General features: G+C 62.7%; 3 protein-coding genes and 1 pseudogene across 3 annotated transcripts; 1 reads left to right on the forward strand and 3 right to left on the reverse strand.

Moving 5' to 3' along the window:
- Nucleotides 1-16: 16 nt before the first annotated feature.
- Nucleotides 17-2,155, reverse strand: MTFP1 (mitochondrial fission process 1). The gene is made up of 4 exons (XM_066331073.1): nt 2,069-2,155; nt 884-1,011; nt 588-811; nt 17-223 (listed from the first exon to the last, which is right to left on the reverse strand). Exons 1-4 carry the CDS (start codon nt 2,118-2,120, stop codon nt 148-150), a joined length of 480 nt encoding a protein of 159 aa, XP_066187170.1. The 5' UTR covers nt 2,121-2,155; the 3' UTR covers nt 17-147.
- A 478-nt stretch (nt 2,156-2,633) lies between these two features.
- Nucleotides 2,634-7,428, reverse strand: SEC14L2 (SEC14 like lipid binding 2). Its single transcript, XM_066331145.1, has 12 exons — nt 7,349-7,428; nt 5,471-5,546; nt 5,344-5,387; nt 5,126-5,185; nt 4,836-5,024; nt 4,126-4,221; nt 3,906-3,966; nt 3,748-3,831; nt 3,519-3,625; nt 3,304-3,443; nt 3,050-3,219; nt 2,634-2,968 (listed from the first exon to the last, which is right to left on the reverse strand). Exons 1-12 carry the CDS (start codon nt 7,400-7,402, stop codon nt 2,838-2,840), a joined length of 1,212 nt encoding a protein of 403 aa, XP_066187242.1. The 5' UTR covers nt 7,403-7,428; the 3' UTR covers nt 2,634-2,837.
- Nucleotides 7,429-10,520: 3,092 nt separating this feature from the next.
- On the forward strand, nt 10,521-14,475 carry RNF215 (ring finger protein 215). Its single transcript, XM_066331122.1, has 10 exons — nt 10,521-10,812; nt 11,399-11,530; nt 11,796-11,867; nt 11,941-12,026; nt 12,639-12,693; nt 12,932-13,036; nt 13,115-13,231; nt 13,313-13,450; nt 13,589-13,691; nt 13,805-14,475. Exons 1-10 carry the CDS (start codon nt 10,525-10,527, stop codon nt 13,825-13,827), a joined length of 1,119 nt encoding a protein of 372 aa, XP_066187219.1. The 5' UTR covers nt 10,521-10,524; the 3' UTR covers nt 13,828-14,475.
- A 472-nt stretch (nt 14,476-14,947) lies between these two features.
- On the reverse strand, nt 14,948-19,169 carry LOC136368760 (coiled-coil domain-containing protein 157-like; annotated as a pseudogene).
- Nucleotides 19,170-19,982: the final 813 nt, after the last annotated feature.

Consider the following 19,982-nt stretch of genomic DNA (forward strand, 5'->3'; position numbering starts at 1 on the left):
CACCACCCATCAGGGGTCGTGTTTGAAATGGTTTATTAGGACCAGTGTGGAGCAGGGTGGCCACTCTGGGGGTCACCAGAGTGAGGGGTCACAGTAGGTGGGTCACAGCAGCATGCCTCAGTTTCCCCGGAGCGCGCGGGGCGGGGCTCAGTGGGATGTCGGGGGCTCTCCTGGTGTCCTGTAAAGCTTGCGGAGGCTGGAATCCATCAGGAAATCCACAGTCCTGCGGCAGGAGAGGGGGTCAGCGGGGTCCCGGGGGGTGGGTCTCTGGGGCAGTGGATGTGATGTGGGTGGGGCTGTCCTCAATACCCCTGAGACACCAGCACCACAAAACCAGGTTTAGCACAGCCTCACTGTGCTAATCCCGGCTCAGCTCCAGATAATCCCCACCCTGGCAGGGACGTGTCCTGGCTGGACCCCAGCAAAGCCCCTTTGGAGTGGAGACATCCCATCAGCAGCCTGTGCTCCCAGCCCCAAGCCCATTCTGGGAGCGGTCTCCAAGGAGACAAATGTGCTCCATCCCTCGGGGCTGTGGGGACGGGGCGGTGGCACACTGGTGTCCCCCAGCCCCAGGGGTGTCCCGTTACCTGTCAATGGGGGTGATGATGAGGGGGATGGCAGCCAGCCCCAGGGCAGTGGTGGTCCAGCGGCGCACGGGCAAGGGCCAGCGAGTGAGGGAGCCCAGCAGGGCCAGCGAGGCCGCACAGAGCCGGTTGATGGTGAAGCCGGGGATGGCCACCGAGGCCAGGCTCTGCCATACGAAGGTGTCCACCACGGCCACCCCCACACGTGTGGGGTCCTGTGGGTGGGCCTGGGGGGGACACAGGGGTCAGTGGAAGGGTGAGGATGGAGAGGCTGGGGGTGAGGAGGGGGTGGCACTCACGGTGGCAGCTTTCCGACCCTTGTCGATAGCGTCTGCGGTCACGTAGGCGGTGGCCACGCCGTAGCTGGCCCACACCACCGGCACTGGCACCAGTGGGCGGAAGGACTCGCCCACCTCGTTGGCATAACCTGAGGGGATGCTAGCGTCAGGGACCGATTGTCCTCATGTCATCTGTCCGGGGTGTCCTAATGTCACTGGATGGATCTTGCACAGCCGGTGTTTGGAGTGCCTGGGTCAGTCCCAGCACCACTGGGACAGCTGGGCTGGGGGAGACTGGTGCCATTGCTGGTGTCTGTGACTGCCCAGTGCTAGTGACAGTGACCACTCCTGGTATCTGTGTCTGCCCAGTGCCCATAACTGGTCTGGGTATCTATTTGCATGGTGCTGGTGGATGATGCCACTAGCCAGTGCCGCTGCTGGTGACAGTGACTATGCTGGTGCACAGTGCTGTTACCCTGTGTGCCATGCCCAGTGCCAGGGCCTGCTGTGTGGTGCTGATATCTGGTACCAGAACCCTGTATCAGTGCCGGGTGCCAGTGCTCTGTGCCCAGTACCACGGGCCCAGTGCACTCTGTGGTACCAATGCTGGATGTCAGTGCCCTGTACCATGTGCAGTGCCCCGGTGCGTGGTGTTGGTGCCCAGTACCCGACACGGTGTCTGGTGTCATGTTCCCAAAGCAGTGCGGGGTGTCAGTGCCTGGCTCCTGGTGCGTGCCTGATGTCGGTACCCAGTACCAGTGTTTGGTGCTGTGCTCAGTGCCCAACACCACTGCCCAGTTCCTGAGGTTGGTGCCCACTGTCAATGCCCAGTTCCCGGTGTCGGTACCCTGTGATAGGGGCTGGTGCCCAGTATCACTGCCCCGTCTGCGCAGCCGGTACCCGATGTCAGTGCCCGGGTCCCGGAGGCGGTATTTGATGTTAGTGCCTAATGTCAATGCCCAGGTCCCCGTGCCTGTGCCCAGCGTCAATGCCCGGTGTGGTACTCGATGTCGGTACCCGGTTCCCGGCGCTCCCATAGTTCCCGGCGCCGGTACCCGGTGTCAGTGCTCTGCACTCAATGTCAATGCCCGCTCCCCGGTGTCAGCGCTCAATGTCAGTGCCCGGTACCGGTACCCGCTTCCCGGTGCCAGCGCCCGGTTCCCGGGGTCAGCGCTCAGTGCCCGGTGCCCGGTTCCCGGTGCTCACCCAGGTATCGGACCCACGTGTCCCGGTACAGGTCGGGCTCCTTCTGCCCCATGGCGCGCGCCACCGCTCCCGCAGCACGCCCCGCCCCCTGCGCGTCACAAAGCCACGCCCTCTCCATGAGCTTATTTGCATGACCCCGCCCCCGTGTACCGTGTCTGCCCCGCCCCTCATGGCGGCGGGGGCGGGGCCTGGCCGCGTACGTGACCCCGCGGCGTTGCGTCACCGGCGGTCACGGGGCAGCCCGGGGGCTGGGCGGACACTGACGGGTCCGGAGGGACAGCTGTGGGGCTGAGGGGACAGTTACGGGTTTGGAGGAGCAGTTATGTGGCTGGCGTGGCAGTTATGAGGCTGGGGAGACAGTGATGTGGCTGGGGACAGTTATGGGGCTGAGGGGACAGCTGGGGCAGTTCTGGGACTGGGGGCACAGTTCAGGGCCTGGGGGGAGCAGTTAGGAGACTGAGGGGGCACTTCAGGGGCTGGGGGCAGCTGGGCCGGCGGTAGGGGTGAGGGGGGGGCAGCAGGGGCAGTTCCGGCGCCGGGGAGCCACAAACCGGAGCAGACCCCGCTCAGTCCATCCCTTTACTCCCCACCCCAGGCAGCAGCAGCGGTGGGTGCAGGACCCACATAAGGCACAGAGTTTGGGGGGCTGCGGGCGCTTGGCCCCGTCCGGCCCCACTCGGCCCCCGCCTCAGTCCGGCAGCTGCGGGGCTCAGCCCCGGCTCCATCTTCCCGTGGGGCCATCCTGGGGGCGCGGGGCAGCCCGGGGAGCTCAGGGGCTGTGGTTCGGGGACTCCCCCTGGATCTGCTGGGCAGAGGCGGTGTCGGGCAGCAGCACCTCCACGCTGTAGCTCACCTTCTTGGAGTGGAGGAAGCTGTAGGTGTTGTCGAAGCGCAGGACATCTGCGGGGGTACACGGGTGTCAGGGACGCGGGGGACGCGCCGGGGGTCCCCGCAGCCCCCCGGGGAGGGCTCGGCACTCACAAATGCCGGCTGTGGAGCAGGTGAGGGAGCCATCCTCGGGCACCATGTGTGCGTTGTAGCGCTGGTTGGGGAGCACCTCGGTCATGTCGCCCGCCCGCTGCCGCTCCCCGACTTTGGTCTTCAGGTACACCCCGAAGCCGATGTCGGCGCCTTCGGAGCGGAACTGCCACCTGCAGGGCAGAGGGGCGGTGCAGCGGCGGCGTGGGGACACCGCGGCTGTCACCCGCTCCCCGCGGCACGGAGCCGCCGCTCACCTGAGGACGCAGCCGGGGAAGAGGATCTCGTACTCGACCTGGTGGGACGAGCCCCGGTTGACCACGACCGAGTGTTCGTACTTCTGCGCCAGCTGGTCCCGCACGTAGTAATGCTGGGGCACGTCCCCCCCATAGTTTATCTGGAAGGGATGGAGGATGTGGGGGTGGGAGAACTGCCCAGAACCCCCAAAGAACCCCGCAGGGGCTCCTCCTACCTTGCTGGAACACTTGGGGTCCCCGTCAGGGTCTGTCAGTGTCCCCCCGTACTCCACCGGGATCTGTGTGGGGTCAATGTACTTCTGCAGGACTTCCTTCCAGTTGGCTGGGAGGGAGGACAGCAGGTTTGGGGGGCTGTGAGATGGAGTATCACCCCTGGGTGGAATAACAGCGGTGGGGGGATGTGTCACCCCCATTTGGGACAACCCAGGGAAGATCAGGACTCACATCCCAGCACCACGACCTTCTTGCGTGTGTCCTCACTCAGGAAGTGCTTGACCAGGTTGTAGGCCACGGGGAAAATCTTGGGAGCTGGGGGCAGAGTGGGGCATTAGGGGGTAGTCAGCACCTGGATAAGGGGAGCAGGACCCTGGGGCCAAACTCACCCTTCACAATAAAGAGGTGTTTGAGGGACTCAGGGTAATTCTCCTCGAACATGGCCAGGATCTGCAGGACAGGGGGAGCTCAGGTCACCCGTGCCATGTGCCCACCAGGACCCCACCCAGAACATGGCAGGGGGCTGCAGGGCACTGCTCCTGCATCATCCCAGGGATCAGCCCAGACCCCTGTGGTCCAACGGGAAGGGGGGTGGGCAGGAGCCCTCACCTCCCCATATGTGTCCACAGCTGGCTTCCAGAGGTGCTTCAGGCCCAGGCCCTCACAGTCGTACACCATCATCACCATCTCAACCTTCTTGCCCAGCTGGGATGGGAGGAGGGGGAGGATCAGGCAGGGCTCACAGGGAGGTCCAGGGATTGGGTGGCCCCAGCAGGCTGGCCGCCCCAGCAGGCTGGCCACCCCAGCCAGATCCTCCTCCCAAGTTTAGGTATGGGGAGAAGGGACATCATGGGAGCTGGGAGAGGGACATGGGCTGAGGGACAGCAGGAACATGGACTGGTAGGGTGCAGAGTTGTGGGGTAGGGGGATGAACCAGAGATGGACAGATGGGGTTGGCAGGGACATGGTCCATGGTGGGGTGGACAGGACATGGACTTGTGGGGCTGAGGGAGATGAACTGGACACGGACCTGTAGGGCTGGCGAGTGAGGACACTGTCTGGTAGGGATGGACCAGAGGATGGGGAGTTGGGGAGATAATGGGGCTGGAGAGGACTTTGAGTTGTGGGAATGGACATGCACATATGGGGCTGGCAGGGAACATGGACAGAGGGGAATGGACAGGACAGGGCCTATAGGGCTGGGGAAGATGATGACTGGTACAGGCAGCCCAGATGTGGACACACATCTGGTGTGGAGCTGGCAGGGCCATGGTCCCACATGGTCCCACAGGGCCAGCAAAGGGTGGGCAGGTTCCCACCTTTTCACTCTGCTGGTCACACTCGCGCCGGAGCACTTCACAGTCCCGGAACTTGTTCTTGATCAGGTCCTGCTTGGAGGCGGAGAACAGCAGCCCCTTGGCGTCCAGCGGCCCGATGATCTCGTACCACACCGGGCTGCCCTCCCGGTCGTAGCCGCACAGCCCGCCAGACATGTACTTCCGAATCACCTGCAGGAGCACGGCGGGTTCAGGGCACCTCACACACACCCCAGGGGACTCAGGGGGACGGTCCACTCTAGGGCCACCCCCGGGAGGCCAGGGACACTCGCCTCAGGTGGCTCCCAGGCGATAATGTTGTCTGCATCCATGTGCTTGCGGACCTCGATGTGCTGCAGCAGGGGCAGAACAGGTCAGGGTGAGATTTGGGACAAAGTGAACCCCATAGGCGGGCACTCCCTGCTGGGGCTGTCGGCCCATGGCAGGGCATCCCATGTCATGTATGTTCCAGCACAGTGGGGTCCCCCCAAAAGCAGGGCGCCCCTCTCACCTTGCGGAGCATTGCCTCTGCCTTGGGCAGGTCGAAGGAGCGCGCTGCAAGAGAGCACAGAGCTCAGGCCCCTGCCAGCCCCATGGGGGCTCCCACCCTGCCAGGGCTGTTCCCACTTTGGGGTTACCTCGAAGCCATTTCAGGAGGAAATAGTCGTCCTGGGAGGGTAGGGAGGGCAGCACGTCCTGCAGCTTCTCCCGGAACTGTGGGGACAAGAGGGACAGTTGGTGAAGGGATTCCTGATCCTCCCCAAAAAACTCAAGGCTGGAGGTTTGTCCCTTCCTTTTACCCCTCAGAAACAGGCCAATCAGTACTGGGACATTCTCCCAGGGGAGAAGGGTCATCCTGTGCCTCTTCCCTGCCCCATGTGCAGCTAGCTGGGATCAGCGGTCACCTGGCAGGAGACTGTCCCCAGGCCAGCTGCCATGCTCTGGGTGTCCCCAAGCTCTTGCGTAAGGTGTGAGTGTGGGCTACCACCACTCCGCTCCTCCTGGGGTGACCCAGGACACCCCAGCAGGTCACAGCCCCCCGGCACAGGCAGGAGGGTGTCGGGGTGCAGGACTGGGGGATTTGGGGTCCCCTCAGGGAGGGACCAAGCAGACCAATCCCCACCAGTGGCATCCTTTGTGGTGGAGCTGGTCACTGTGTCCCCCACTGTTTGTGACCCCCCCAGTGGGTCACAGCCTGCTAGCACAGGCAGGAGGCTATTGGGGTGCAAGACTGAGAGGTTTGGGGCACCCAGGGTCCCCTCTCCACATGGCCCCGCTCACCCCAACCCGGCTATGGCTCAAATCTCCGTACCAGCCGAGGCCCTCCCCTTAATGAGCCTGATTAGCTTATCTCCCGCTGAATTTAGGGGTAATTAAACCCGGGATTAGCTCCTTCACCCTAGGACAAAGCCGATGGTGGTGGTGGACAAACGGGTTCGGCCGCTCGCCTCCCTCACCCACCTCGGGCACGGCTGGCACCGGGCACGGTTTGGGCACCGTGCCCCACGCCTGCCTCTGCCCCCCCCCACCCCGCGCTGGCACCCGGCGGGGTCATCGCCCGCCCGTGGAATTTGGCTGGGTCTGAAAGGCAGCGATAAGATAAAGGCACGGGGGTGCCCTCGTGGTTGGGGTGCACTGAACCCTGATAACGGCTAGCACCCAAACACGAGGGGCTGGCAGAGGTGGCCGTGATGGGTGACAATCACCGGTTCTGGGTGTCGCCGGGCCCGCAATCACGGCGGTGACGGGAGGAAGTTTTCCAGTCCCATGGGAAGGGTGGAAGAAGAATACTGGGGCTCGGCGGTGCCCAGTCTGCTGGGACACCCGGCATGGTCCTTTCCTGGTGGGCAGCACCACGGGGGTCTCAGCCCGGGGCCGTGGGGTACAGGGTGGGATGAAGGTGGCAGAAAACCACCGTCCCAAGGGCCCGGCAGTGAGGCAGGAGGTTCCCAAGTCCCGGGGAGGATAGGAGAAGGATGCAGGCCCAGAATCGGGATGGTCCACGCCGCAGGACTCCCAGGACCCACCCGGGCCGGTCCTGCCCCGGTGGGCAGTGCCACAGTGGGGCTCGGCCCGTGTGTTTGGGGTCTGGGATGAGGGATGGAGGCAGCGGGAGCCTCCCGGGGCCGGATTTAGGGGGCGGGGTGGAGGCTGAAGGCGATGGGAGGTCCCCGCGGCCAGAAATCGGGGTGAAGCCGGTGTGTTTGGGGTGCGGAGCCCTCCGGAGCCGGGAGCGGGGGTGATGCCGGAGGGTTTGGAGTCCGGTATGAGGGGGGCTGGAGGAAGCGGTGGGAGCCCACCGGGGCCGGGAGCGAGGTGATGCCGGTGGGTTTGGGGTGCGGTGGAGAGCTGGGAGCCCCCCGGGGCCGTAAACAGAAGTGCTGCCAGTGGGTTTGGGGTGCGGGGTGGGGGTGATGCCGGTCCCGTGGCGGATGTAGGCGCACATCGGGGAGGACAGCCCAGCCCTGGCCCCGGTACCCCCGCAGCCCCCGCCCGGTCCCTCCGTCCCAGCTCACCTGGGCCAGCACCTCCGCCTGCCGCGGGCTCAGGTCCCCGACGCGGCCGCTCATGGTGCGCTGCGGGCGGCTCTGCCCGCTCCCGGCGGCCGGGAAGGCTCCGAGCACCTCCCCGGGACCGCCCTCCGCCCCGCCCGGCCCGGCCCGGCCCGGCCCCCCGCCCACCCGTCTGGCCTTGGACCCTGCCCGACCCCTGCCCGCCCGGTCAGCGCCCGCCGCCGCCCCGGGACTGGGGGGGTGCGTGGGGTGATGGAGACATAGGGGCTATGGGGGCACAGAGGGGCTTGGGGACTATAGGGGGGTTTGGGAGACTTGGGGGGTTATGGGAGCTATGGGGAATTTGGGAGCGCAGGGAGCCATGGGGGATATGGGGGGCATGGAGGAGTATGGGGACTGTAGGGGATATGAGGGCATGAGGAGGCACAGGGGGGCTTGGGGACTATAGGGGAGTGTGGCTCGAAGTGATATGGGGAGTTTGGAGGACTTGGGAGGGTATGGGGCCTATAGGGGATATGGGAGCATGAGGATGCTTGGGGAGTATGAGGGACTTGGGAGGGGATGTGGGAGATATGGGGGCAAGGGGGATTTGGGGACTATAGGGGACATGTGGGGCTGGGGTACATGGGGAGTAGGGGGTATGGGGGCATAGGCCACCTTGGGGGGCATGGGGAACATCAGGCTTTGGGGGACAAGGCTGAGATGAGTGTAGGGGGCTCTGGTGGTTATGGGGTATACAGGAGGATGGGGGGCCTATGAGAGTTTGGGGGACGCAGTGGGGTAGTGGGGGTGTGGGAGGACATCGGGGTCTGGAGGGAGATGTCACCATGGGGTGGGAGATAGTGATATGGGGCAGGTGTCAGGGAGAGGGGACAGTGGTGAGGACAGTGACAGGGATAGGAGGTGAGGACAGGGGACAGAGCTGGGAACAGGAATCAAAAGTGGGGCAGGGACAGGGTGAGAGTGGAGGGAACAAGGACTGGGGCAAGGTGCCAGGTAGAAGGGACAGGACAGATTGAGGGCTCAGGTGCAATGATTGGAAGATGGGGATCAGGAGCAGGATGCCAGTGGGGCTGTGTGTGTCCCATGGAGCCATGGATGTCCCACAGAGCCCCACACCTCACGTGGATACATGGCTGTCCTAGAGAGCTCTGCATGTGCTATGGAACCATATTTGTCCCATGAAGCTGTGGATGTCTCATGGAGCTGTGGATGTCCCATGGGTGTCCTATGAAGTTGTACATGTCCATGGATTATCCATGGAAACATCTCATGAAACCATACATGTCTCTTGGGGCTGTGGGTGTCTCACAGAGCCATCTGTGTCCCATGTGTGCATGTCCCAAGAAGCCATTTATGTGCCAGTGTCCCTTGGAACTGGGACCCATAGATGTCCCATGGAGCCATCCACATTCTGTGGACCCATAAGTGTCCCCTGGAGCTGCAAGTGTTCAGGAAGCCATCTGTATCTCATGAGCCTATGGGGATCCTCCACAAAGCCATTCACACCCCTTGTGTGTCACCTCCGTGGAGCAGCTCTGGCAGCAGCCATCCACAGGCTCCATTTTGGTGTTCCTCCTTGAATCTACAAAGTCTCCCACATCCATGCTCACCATTCCAGGCTGGTTCCTGAGCCAGCTGTGCTCCTGGCTGTTGTTTATGGCACATCCAGACCCGTTGCAATCAGGATGTTTTGCCATGTGGTTAAACCGGCTCTGGCTGCGGCCGTGGGAGGAGGGACTTTGCCCACCCTGTGATTACACCCCCACACTTACAACATGGATGGAGACACGAGGGACATGGGGACACACCCAGACCCATCCCACAGCCCCCTGCAGCCATGGGAACTGGGTTCCACAACTCCAAGTCCCATCCCCAGTGTGGCCCCTGCCAAAAGCAGGTCAGCCTGGGCCCATGCTGAGGCTAATCCAGGCAGCAAATCCCCCAGAGGCACATGTGCTGGGCACACGTGGCCAGAGCAGGGCCGGGATGTGGCACCCAAGGGTAGGGATGAGGCACCCAGGGGTCAGGATCTGGCACTGGAGGCTGCCTGGCACCCACCAGGCTGGGGGTGTTGAGGGGTGTCTGGTGTGGGGGACAGCTGGATTTTGGGGTACTTGGGTGTTGGTGTGTGTCCATGTCACCTTGGGGGGAGGGTGTGCCCATGTCCCTGCCTGTGCCATGGCTGTGGGTGTCTATGTCCCTCTTCCCCCAGAGCACACGTGTCTCCGTGTTCCCATGTGTCCCTGTATCCACACATGGGGGTGTGGTGGATGTGGTATCTGTGTCCCCATGTCTGTTCCTGTGTCTGTCACTCTCCTGGTGACAGTTGGTTTCCTGGTCCCTGCATCCATCCCTGTCTCTGCTGCTGCTGCTGCTGCTTCCCATTCCAGCCCCAGCCCTTGTCCCTGTCTTGCTCCCAGTCCCTGCCCATTTCACTCCTGATTCCTGCCCTCCTCCTGGTCCCTTTCCCTGTTCCCATCCCGGTCCTAGTCTTTGTCCCTGTGTTGGTCCCACTCGCTCTTGTTCTTCCGGTGCCTCTCCTTGTTCCTGTTTTCCACCTGGTTCCTGCTTCTGTTCCCATCCCGGTCTCATCCTTGTCCGTGTCCCTGCTTCATTCCTGTCTCGGTGCTGCTTCCCATCCTAGTCTCAGCCCTTGTCCCTGTCTTGATCTCCATCCTGTCCCTGTCCCTCTCCTCGTCCCCATCCTCTTCCTGGTCCCTGTCCTGGTCCCTGTCCCCTACTCTGTCCCAGTGTCCATCTTGGTCATGGTCCTTGTCCCTGTCTCAGTCTTGGTCCCCGCTCCCTGTCACTGTACCTCTCCTGCTCTCTGTCCTCATCCTGGTCTGCATCGCCACCCCCACCCCCACCCCCCCGCCCCTGTCCCTGTCCCTGTCCCTGTCCCTGTCCCTGTCCCTGTCCCTGTCCCTGTCCCTGTCCCTATCTCAGCACTGGTTCCTGTCCCTGTCCTTATGCCGACCCTTGTCCCGGTCCCCACCCCGATCGCTGTCCCTGTCCTTATCCCGATCGCTGTCCCTGTCCTTATCCTGACCGTTGTCCCGATCCCTGTCCCGGTGCCCGTCCCGCTCCGTGCTCTCGGGCTCCCCCTGCGGGCGGTGGGGGCGGCAGCGGGTCCTCCCCGGCGGCAGGGGGCGCTGCGGGGCGCGGGGCGCGCAGCCATGGCGGCGGTGCGGGCGGCGCTGCTCGCCCCGCTGCTGGCGCTGGGCCGGGCCGGGTCGGGCCCCGCGACCCCCGCGCGGGTCGAGGTGGCGGTGGCGGAGCCGGGGCGGCGGGGGCCGGACGGAGACGGGGCCGGCAGCGGGGCCGGCAGCGCGGCCGCGGTGCCCGGCGGCTCGTACACGCTGCGCGGGGCCGTGCTGGGAGCGGGGGGCGGCCGGGCCGGGCCGGGCCGGGGCGGCCCGCGGGGGGAGCGGGAGGAGATGGAGATCCAAGGCCGCCTGGTGCTGGTGAGCGCGGGGAAACGGGCAATGGGGGGTGCCTATGGCGCTGGAGAGGGACTGGGAGGTGAGAAGTGGGAACGGGAGCACACTGGGAGGGAGGGGAACAGTGGGGACTGGGGCGCACTGGGAGACATCGAGGAGCTACCGGGTGTGGAGCTGGAGCCGTGGGTGCTGGGTGGCAGTGATGAGGGGGAAGCAGTGAGAACTGGCACCAGTGGGCATTGGCAGGGCAGTGATCAGTGTGGGAAGGAGGGGGTCAGTGGGCACTCTGCGCCAGTGGGTGCGGGGTAGAGTCCTTGGACATTGGGGAAAAAATGAGGCAGGGGAGGAGTGGAAACTGCAGGGCCCTGGGAGGCACTGCGGGACTGACCAGGGCGGGTAGCCCACTGCTTGGTTGTGGCCAGCAGCGGAGGGGAGGTGCAGGCGGGGACACAGAGGCAGTGGACGCCAGGCCGTGTTCCCTGTGTTATCCTATCTGCTGTCCCCACACAATGCCTGGCTCCCCAGGACCCTTGTGGGCACTGGGGTGCTTTGGGGGTGCCCTGAACCTTACGGTCCATCCTAGCTCTCCCTCTCCTTGCCACGTCCACAGGTGGGCGACGTGGAGCCGGAGCTGGGTGCTGCCGACAGCTGGATCGGGGTGGTGCCTGTGGGCACTGAGGAGCCGGCCGAGGGTCCCCGGGGGGCCAAGGAAGAGTCCTTCACCACTGCTGTTGTCACCAAGGTGATCCTCTGCCTGGCCCGAGGGCTGCCGTGGTGTTTGCAGGTCACAAACCTGCTGGGGTATCTCCTGGGGTATCTCCTGGCCAGATGTCAGGGGTCCTGGTCTGTGCTTGGTGGCCAGGGGGTTTCTGACAGCTTCTGACCCCTCTTGGGTCCCTTGTGACCCTTCACCCTGGCAAAGAGTTGCTGAGTGCTTCCTGCAGCAGGACAGGAGCTTGGGGACACAGCCCCGCTGTCCCCTGACCGTGTCCCTGCTGTCCCTGCAGATGAAGCGAGCCCTGGTGCTGGGGGCCTCGGCGCTGCTCATCCTGGCGCTGAACCAGAACGCCATCCATGAGGTAGGGCAGTGCTGGCGGTGGGGCCGGGCGGGGATCGTGCCCCGCCGACAGCTCCGCTTCCCTCCCGCTGCAGCTGGACGTGTCGCAGCTGCTCGCCAAGCCCGTCATCGTCATCCAGTCCTCGGACAATGTCACCAGGCTGCTGGGAGCGCTGCTGCGGTACGGGCTGGGCTGTGGGGGGGCTGGAACCTGCCTTGTCACTGCCTGGTCCCTCAGCAGGCTGTGACGCCCCGGGACTGCCCATGATGTTTGCTGGGCTGGTATTCCACCATGCCGAGGCTAGCTGGGGCTGAGATGCATTTCCAGGGGAGATCTGGGTCAGATCCCACCCTTCCCCAGGGCTGGAGCCCTTCCGTGGCTTCCCAAGTGGCAGCAGATGTGACACTGGCCTCAGCCAAGAGCTTTAGGACTTTCAGTAGAATTTATCCAGACTGGTTGGTTCTCATCATGGCACCAGCATCCCCACAAACCTCTGTGGTGTTTGTTCTCACCACCAGCAGCAGTGGGACCCTGTCAATCCTCCTGACATGTGGGACGTTGGGATTGCTGCCATAGTGTCACACATGGGAAAACTGAGGCACGAGGTTGGGAGGAAGAGGCCTGTGCAGGGTCACTGAGGGCTGGGCACAGCTGGGGAGGAAGTGTCTTGCTGTCACCTCCCCTCTGTGTTCCTCGAGTCCCCTTTGGCCACTGCCCATCCCTGTGGCACTGGGGAGCTGTGCTTGGATCCTGCTGTGTCCACGGAATTGGCACTTTTCTCTTTGCTCACAGTGGACTCCGGGCTACGGCAAAGATCACGTACCAGGCAGTGCTGCTGGAGAACCTGGTACGTTTGTTTGTTCTCCTCTTCCTCTTTCTGCCAGTGGGAGAGCAGGACATGACTGTACCCAGCCAAACTTCCCTGATCCATGGGAAGCAGCTGCAGGGAGCAGGGGAGGCATCCAGTGGGAACAGGGCAGCTGAGAGCACTGTTCCTTTTCCTGTGGAGGGGGAGGAGGGGACACGTGTTCTCGCATTGCTGGACCCTGCTGTGGCCATCAGCAATGCTGTGTCCTGCCTTGCAGGGAGTGACCCTCACGCTGTGGTCCACCTGTGGCCTGTCCCGAGGGGGCCTCTATGGGGAGTGGCAGGGGGTCATCTGCCCCGGGGAGAGCAGCTCGCAGGTCCAGGTACGGTGCTGGGGCTCTGCTGGGGCTGGGAGCAGGGCTGGGAGTGGGACCTACCATCCCCACACACTGTCCCCACAGAAGTACCTGCAGCAGCTGTGGAACACCATCCTGCTGATCTCCCTGCTGCTGTGCACCGGTGTCATGGTGCAGGCCCAGCGCCAGTCGCGGCAGGACCTGTCAGAGCAGGATGCCGAGGTGGGAATGTGGGAATGTCTCTGCTGTTTGCCGTGACAGGGGTTGTGGGGTGGGCTCTGACCCCCAGCTCTGCCCCCACAGCTGGACCTGAAGCAGCACACCCGGCGGCGGCTGTTGGCGCTGAAAACCCGGCGCTACCATCCCAGGAAGGCACCCCGGAGCCGGGCGTGCGAGATCGACAGCTGTGCTGTCTGCCTGGACCAGTTCCACAAGAGCCAGGTGGGACTGGGAGGACTGGAGCCCACCCTGGGCTGAGCCTCCAGTCGCTGGCCGGGGCCGGGGTGTCCCTGCCAGGGTCTGGGCTGTGTCCCTGCCACCCAGCTGCGCTCACATGTGCCCTCACTTCCCTGCTGGCAGTGGCTGCGGGTGCTGCCCTGCTCCCATGAGTTCCACCGGGACTGTGTGGATCCCTGGCTCCTGCTGCAGCAGACCTGCCCTCTCTGCAAGCGCAACATCTTGGGTGAGAACCGCCCTGGCACCCAGCCGAGCCCCTGCTGACCCTGGGGCACGGGCTGGTGAGGACCTGGAGCCTGCCAGGCTCCCTGTGCCAAGGCTCTCTGTCCTCCTCTGCAGGGAACTGCTGCACGGAGAGCTAGCTGACCCGAGGACACACTCCAGGGACAGACCCACGGCTACTCCAGGGACAGGGATGGGGGCAGGGGGTGCCCGGCAAGCGGCACTTGCTGCCGGAGCAGGGTTGGTGTGGCTGTGCCTGTCACAGTGCCCAGACTTCAGAGAGGGAAGGACTTGGGGCTCTCCTGCCAGGTATGAGTAGAGGGGTGGGGGTTCCAGATGGGCAATGTTGGGGAGGGAAGATTTGGGGCACCCATGGGTGTAACGGGGTGGGGGCTGGGGCAGGGAGAGCCTTGGCCCTGCTGTGCTCTTGCCCTGCTCACAGCAATTTTTCTAAGACTTGGGTTTTTTGTCTATTTGCCGGTGGCCGTGGCAGGGTAGGCAGAGCCTGGCTGTGGTGCCAGCCCCTCCGAGAGGTGGGTGACAGACCTGCCAGGGCTGGGGCTGGCAGGGCTGTGGGGTGACTCACGGCCTTGCTGTGGGAGGGCAGGGGTCGGACGCTTTATTTATAATAACTTATTAGAAAGGATGACATGAGTAGGCTGCAGAGCCAACACAGGGCTTGGCTCACCCAGCACGGTGACTGGGGACACACCGTGAGCCCTGCCCAGGTCCTGCCCCATGGGCTGCAACACGGCACGTGTCTATTCCTATTAAACATGGAGCAAGGACTGGCTGTGTGGTTTGTGTGGGGCTTGCATGGGGCTCATAATGCTGGGGAGGTAGCTCAGAGGTCAGGGCCACCAGTGAGTCAGTGTTTCCCAGCCCCTCTGGGTGCTCATGGAGGGGGGAGTGAGTTTCTCAGGTTGTGGCTGTGCTGGTGGGCTAAAGGCGGCTCGGACTAGTCTCATCCTAGGCCAGCTCTGCTTTCCTCTTCCAAGTGTGGCCACATCCCAGCCTCCTCTTGGGAACTGTTCCTGGCAGAAGTTAGCGCATGCTGTGCCCTGACATCAGCCCAGGGCTCTTCTGGGGATTCCAGCAGCAGCGTAGCCATGGGTGACTGAGCTTCGGTGCTCAGGAAGGTCCCAGGAGCAGCTCCCCAAAGAACCAGGCAGAGCCCAGGTTTCCCAAGGGAATGTCCCCTCCTGACGCACAAAGAACCAGTAATGAGGTCCCCTGGGCAGAGCAGGGCAGGTGGCTGCTGGTGGAACACAATTTCTCTGTTGGGAAATTCAGACTGATGCGTGTTTATTTGCGGTGAACCCTGGTATGGTGTGAGGGGAGGCCAAGCCCCAGGCGTCGCACTGGCAGCGTTAGGCAGGGTTTGGCCTGGAGTGTGGGCTCTGCCCGGAGCTGCTTGGAGTGCTGGCTGCTGGGAGCTCCATGCCAGGCCTTGTCAATGCATCCCAGCATCCCTGTCCTGTCCCTGCTGCTTCCACTGCTGAGCCACCTGTGGGGTGGGAGCAGTTAAAGGGGAGGAAGAGCAGGGAACCTGCCCTCAGCCCCTTTCTCTGGATTCCTACTCACCCAGTGTCCTGCCTGCCAGCCTCCCTGTGGAGCTGGGACCCCAGCTGGGCCTGTGGGACAAGCTGGGGAAGGGAAGAGGAGATCAAGCTTCCCTCCACCAGCTTCAGGTCCAGTCACATTCCTCGGCCACCACAGCTGGTGGCACAATGGCCACAGTGAAGGAAAGGAGTTGGAACCAGCCCTGGGCACCTCAGGCAACACCAGTTAAACCAGAGCGACCTCCCAGCAGCATGGGGAGCCTGGGCTTGGCCCTCCTGGGGTCCCCACAGGATGTACACAGCACCCACCCCGTGGCACCCAGCTCACCTTGAGCACACCCTGCTCAGCTGCTGCCTTCACCTTGGCAAGCAGAGCCTGGAGCTGCACATTCTCCCGCTGCAGCACCTCGATCCGGATGGTGTTGGCCTGGAGCTGACTCTCCATGTCCTCCGTCAAGTTCCCGCTGCCTGCAAACAAAATCCAACAGAGCTCAGGCTGCTGCTGCCGCCTGCCTGCTCAGAGGCATGGGCACCCCTCCTGCCTCCCAAGGAAAGGAGCCTGCCCTGGGAAGCCGGGACCCCAAGCCCTGTGGGCAAAGGAAGCTCTGCCACGTCCTGGTCCTGCCGTATATCCTGGCCCAGATATGGGATGCACAGCGCCCGTGCAGGGAAGCACATTGGGATGGTCACAGGTTTCCCCCTTCCTCGGTATCAGTGGGACGAACTGTCGGGTCAGCAGGATGCCCTGGGAGCTCTGGAGACCCCAAGGCACAAAGACACTGTGCTTCCACCTGCTCCCTTACTCTCAAACTGCATCTCAGCGGGGACATGGAGATCAGGGAAGAATACCAGGAGCCTTTCCCGCTCCCTCAGCTCCTGTGCCTGTTCCTCCAGCCGGGATATGTTTGCTTGCAGCTCCAGAATGGATTGCTCCAGTTTCACCTTCTCCTGCTGCAGTGTGTCCAGCAGCTCCTGCATGGCACAGCGGGGAGGAGACTGTTTGCACGAGTGAGGACTCAGCCCCTCATGGAAAGCTCCCACCCTTCCCTGATGACAAGGATGTCCTACGGCAGCGGGAAGTGGACAGTGACAATGTGCAGGGTTTTAGCTCTGAGATCCCTGTGTGTGCTGGAAGCAGGAGCACCAAGTGAAGTGTGGAGCATGTCCAGGTGTCTGAGAAAAGAACACTGAATATGTGGAAGCACCTCAAGATGTCCCTTTCTGCTGCTCCCCTCTTGCCTGACTCAACCAGAGACTTGTCTGGCACTGGGTGGAGGGAGAGGGCTCTTCCCCAGGGAATCCCCTGAGGACATGGCCATGTGGCAGTGTCACTGCAGGCCCCAGAGTATCCTTCCTGGAAAACACTGCCTGTGGTGGTGGGACAGGGCAGTGTGTGGCTCTGACAGCCCTGTGGCACAGGCTGTGTCCCCTACCTGGGTAGCAGCACTCACCTGCTGTGCCTGGAGCTGTTTCCCACTCTGCTCCTGGCTCTGCTCCAGCTGCTTCACCAGCCGGGCCTTGTCCTCCTCGGCCTCCCCCAGGCTGGCCTGCAGCTCCTCACGCTCCTGGTCCAGGCTGTCCAGCTGCTGCAGCAGGGTCCTCTGCTTAGCCTGCAGGGACTGTGGTGGGGGGTGAGCCTGTGAGGGGCTGTGCCCCCATTCCCCACAGCCCTGACACCCGGCAGCAGCTCAGCCCTTCCCACCGCTCCGGAGCCGGCCGTACCTCCTCGTGCCGGGACATGCTCTCCACACGGATCTTCTCCTTCTCCAGCTGCATGCTGGTGGCACTCAGCTCCTGGTCCAGGCTGTCCCTCTGGCCTGTGAGCACCTGCACCTTCTCCTCCAACTCCAGCACCTGGCTCCGGGCCACCATGGTGGTCATCTCCTTCAGCAAGGTGGTCTTGGAGAGCTCTGTGAAGATACAGCCACCGTGGCCCAGGCTGGACAGGGGCAAGAAGCTGGAAGACCATGGAGGTGATGAGAGGGATGGGGACATTCAGCCTGAAGAAGAGAAGGCTCCAGAGAAAACTTAAGAACTCTTTTCAGTGCCTAGAGGGGCTCCAAAAGAGCTGGAGAGGGACTTGGGACAAGGGCGTGGAGTCACAGAGAAAGGAGAAATTGATTTCCTCTACCAGAAGGCAGGGCTGGGTGGGATATTGGGCAGGAATTGTTCCCTGGCAGGGTGGGCAGGCCCTGGCACAGGGTGCCCAGAGCAGCTGTGGCTGCCCCTGGATCCCTGGCAGTGCCCAAGGCTGGGTTGGACATTGAAAGATGTCCTTGCCCAGGGAAGGGTGTGAAATGGAATGGGCTTTAATGTCTCTGCCCATCCAAACCAGTCCATGATTCTTTGGTTCTGGGGCACCCCATGCCCTCCACAGGCCCTGGCAAAGGGAGGCAGATCTGACAGGAGGCCTGTGACCCCCCAAATCTCCACCAGCATCACTCTGGCACTGGGTGATGTTGGGGTGCTGCTGTGAGGGAGGCCCATCCTCTGCCCGTCTCCACCAGCTCCACAGCCCAGTCTGGGGGTGCTGGGGGCTACATGGGTGTGAAACACTCGGGAGGTCAGGGTGAAGGTGGAGATGTGTGAGTTGGGTGAGCCCCTTACCCAGCTCCTGCACTGCCACCTGCTTCACTGCCAGCTCCTCCTTCAGGGCCAAGAGTCGCTCCTCCAGCAGAGCAGCTCCTAAAACAGCACAAAAACCCTCTCAATAATCAGCTCCTAAAAATAAAACCCTAAACCAAGGTGCAACACTGAAGTGTTTTCATCCAGTGATTGTGTGTGTAGGAGGCAGTGATAGGACACAGACAACCAGCTCCCACTGCCCATGATTAGCCTCACAGCAGGGAAAATACCCCAGCACCTACAAAAAGCCCTGCTGGTTGTGCTGGGGCCAGAATTTGGCCGTGGACTCTCTTCTCCTCCTGCAAATGCCCCCAGGCCTGGGAGGGGATGCTGGGAACAGCTCTGTACCTCTCCGGAGGTCATCCTTGTCCTGCTCCAGCCTGGCCACAGCCTCGGAATGCTCCTTGTCCTTGGCTTTCAGGTTCTGCTCAGCCTTCCTCTGCTGCTCTGCTTGGGTATCCTTCTCTGCCTGCAGCTTCCTGGAAAAGTCCTCAACCTGTTTCTGCAGCTTCTTGTTCTGTTTGCCTCTCTCTTCCAGCTCAGCCTTCAGGGGGTTCACCTGCTGCAGCAGCCCCTGGAGGTGTTTGTTGATCCGGGAGAGGTCCTTGCTCTGCTCCGATCCCCAGTAGCTCATGTCTTTTGCAGAGAGGTTCCTTCTCCCTGTGCTGTCCTCCAGCACCTCCTGGAATTTGTTGAGAGCTGAAGGGATGTTCTGGCTCTGACAGATGCTGGTGATGGCTCTGCCCACCTCGTGGAGGCTGGCCTGGGCACTGGAACAGGTGTCACAGGAACCCAGGGGTGACCCTGGCGTCTGTGTGGAGACAGTGCTGGTGCTCTGAGCCAGGCTGGGGCCAGCCCTGGGCTGGGAGCTGCCTGAGCTGCCCAGCACATGGACACTTGGACACGAGCACACAGAAGTGGACTGAGCAGCCTCTGGGGCAGTTCCTGACTCCAAAACATCCGGCAAGAAGCGTTTCAGGTGCTCCTGGTATTTCTCAGCCTGGGGAGCAGAGGGGGGAGTGGATTGCTGTGTGGGGATTTCCCACCTGCAATCCTCCTGAGGGAGACAGCACAGAACAAAACCAGTGCCCAGATCAAAGTGGAAATGACCCATAAAAGCCTAAATCAGGTGTGGAGATAGGACAGCAATGCAGCCAAGGGACAGTGACCAAGGGGGAGCCTCAGCAGCAAAACCTACTCCCCAACACCCCACCATTCCTTCTTTCCCACCCCCTGCACTGCCTCCTGGTTTTCCCACATGGATTGTTGTGAGACTTCTTAATGAGAAAGATCATTTTGGGGAAAATAAAATGCAGGAGAGGTTGTTTTTTACCACCAATTATTTTACTGTCTTGAGGCAGCTCAGATCCAGAGCGGGATCAGCAGAGCTGCAGCATTTTGGCAGAAGGAGAGTATATTCCAAGCTCTAGAGGCAGCCCAGCTCACTCATCTCGAGATCCTGGAGCAGGATGGATGCAATGGCACTACCGGGAGGGGTGTGGGGAAGGGACTCGGGCTGGGAGGACACAGATGTGTGACACAGAGGCCAGCACTCAAAGGCTGCACGCACATCTGGCGTGGCCACAGCGTGTTGAGAAGGACCACAATCCAAATCCAGGGAGGAGGGGAGTGACTCAGCTCATGGGACATCCCCAAAGGTCCCACCTCGTCCCGGAGGTGCTGGCAGAAGGCCCCGAGTTTCAGCATGGTGCTCCAGAAGGTCCTGGCCGTGAGCCCCGCGGACATGCAGGGCCCCGTGCCCCGCGCCGGCGGCACCGCCTGCCCGCTCAGCACCGTCTCCGCGTACCCCGTGAAGCTCTGCAGCAGCAGCAGCAGCCTGTCCCGACGGGAAAACGAGCCTTGGAGCAACAGCAGCTGGGGATTCGAGCTGGGGCAGAGAGGTCAGCCCCCTCCCATCACCCAGACAAAGGCGGTGTGATGAAGGCAGATGGGATTGGTGCTCCCGGGGCTCCCCAGGCATGGAGCGCTTCATGGAGCAGCCACTTCCAAGGGGCTGTGATTAAGCTCCCCCCAAAGATTTGGGGCACCCATGCTGCTGCAAATCCTGACTTTTAGGGCCAACAGCTCAGTGGGAATGGCTTATTTTT

This window comes from Sylvia atricapilla, chromosome 17, assembly GCF_009819655.1.
Source record: "Sylvia atricapilla isolate bSylAtr1 chromosome 17, bSylAtr1.pri, whole genome shotgun sequence".
In the NCBI taxonomy this organism is placed as follows: domain Eukaryota; kingdom Metazoa; phylum Chordata; class Aves; order Passeriformes; family Sylviidae; genus Sylvia; species Sylvia atricapilla.

Bases quoted from the DNA above. Each gene is read 5' to 3' on its own strand.
- SEC14L2 (XM_066331145.1), bottom strand. From the start codon at position 7,402: ATGAGCGGCCGCGTCGGGGACCTGAGCCCGCGGCAGGCGGAGGTGCTG. The intron at 5,388-5,470 runs GTAACCCCAAAG...GCTCTCTTGCAG, and splicing joins CCTCCTGAAATGGCTTCGAG to CGCGCTCCTTCGACCTGCCC. The intron at 3,832-3,905 runs GTGAGTTTGGCC...CTCTGCCCCCAG, and splicing joins ACACCTCTTTATTGTGAAGG to CTCCCAAGATTTTCCCCGTG.
- MTFP1 (XM_066331073.1), bottom strand. From the start codon at position 2,120: ATGGGGCAGAAGGAGCCCGACCTGTACCGGGACACGTGGGTCCGATAC. The intron at 812-883 runs GTGAGTGCCACC...TGTCCCCCCCAG, and splicing joins AGGGTCGGAAAGCTGCCACC to GCCCACCCACAGGACCCCAC. The intron at 224-587 runs GTAACGGGACAC...CTCCTGCCGCAG, and splicing joins ATCATCACCCCCATTGACAG to GACTGTGGATTTCCTGATGG.
- RNF215 (XM_066331122.1), top strand. From the start codon at position 10,525: ATGGCGGCGGTGCGGGCGGCGCTGCTCGCCCCGCTGCTGGCGCTGGGC. The intron at 12,027-12,638 runs GTACGGGCTGGG...CTTTGCTCACAG, and splicing joins CTGCTGGGAGCGCTGCTGCG to TGGACTCCGGGCTACGGCAA. The intron at 12,694-12,931 runs GTACGTTTGTTT...CCTGCCTTGCAG, and splicing joins CAGTGCTGCTGGAGAACCTG to GGAGTGACCCTCACGCTGTG.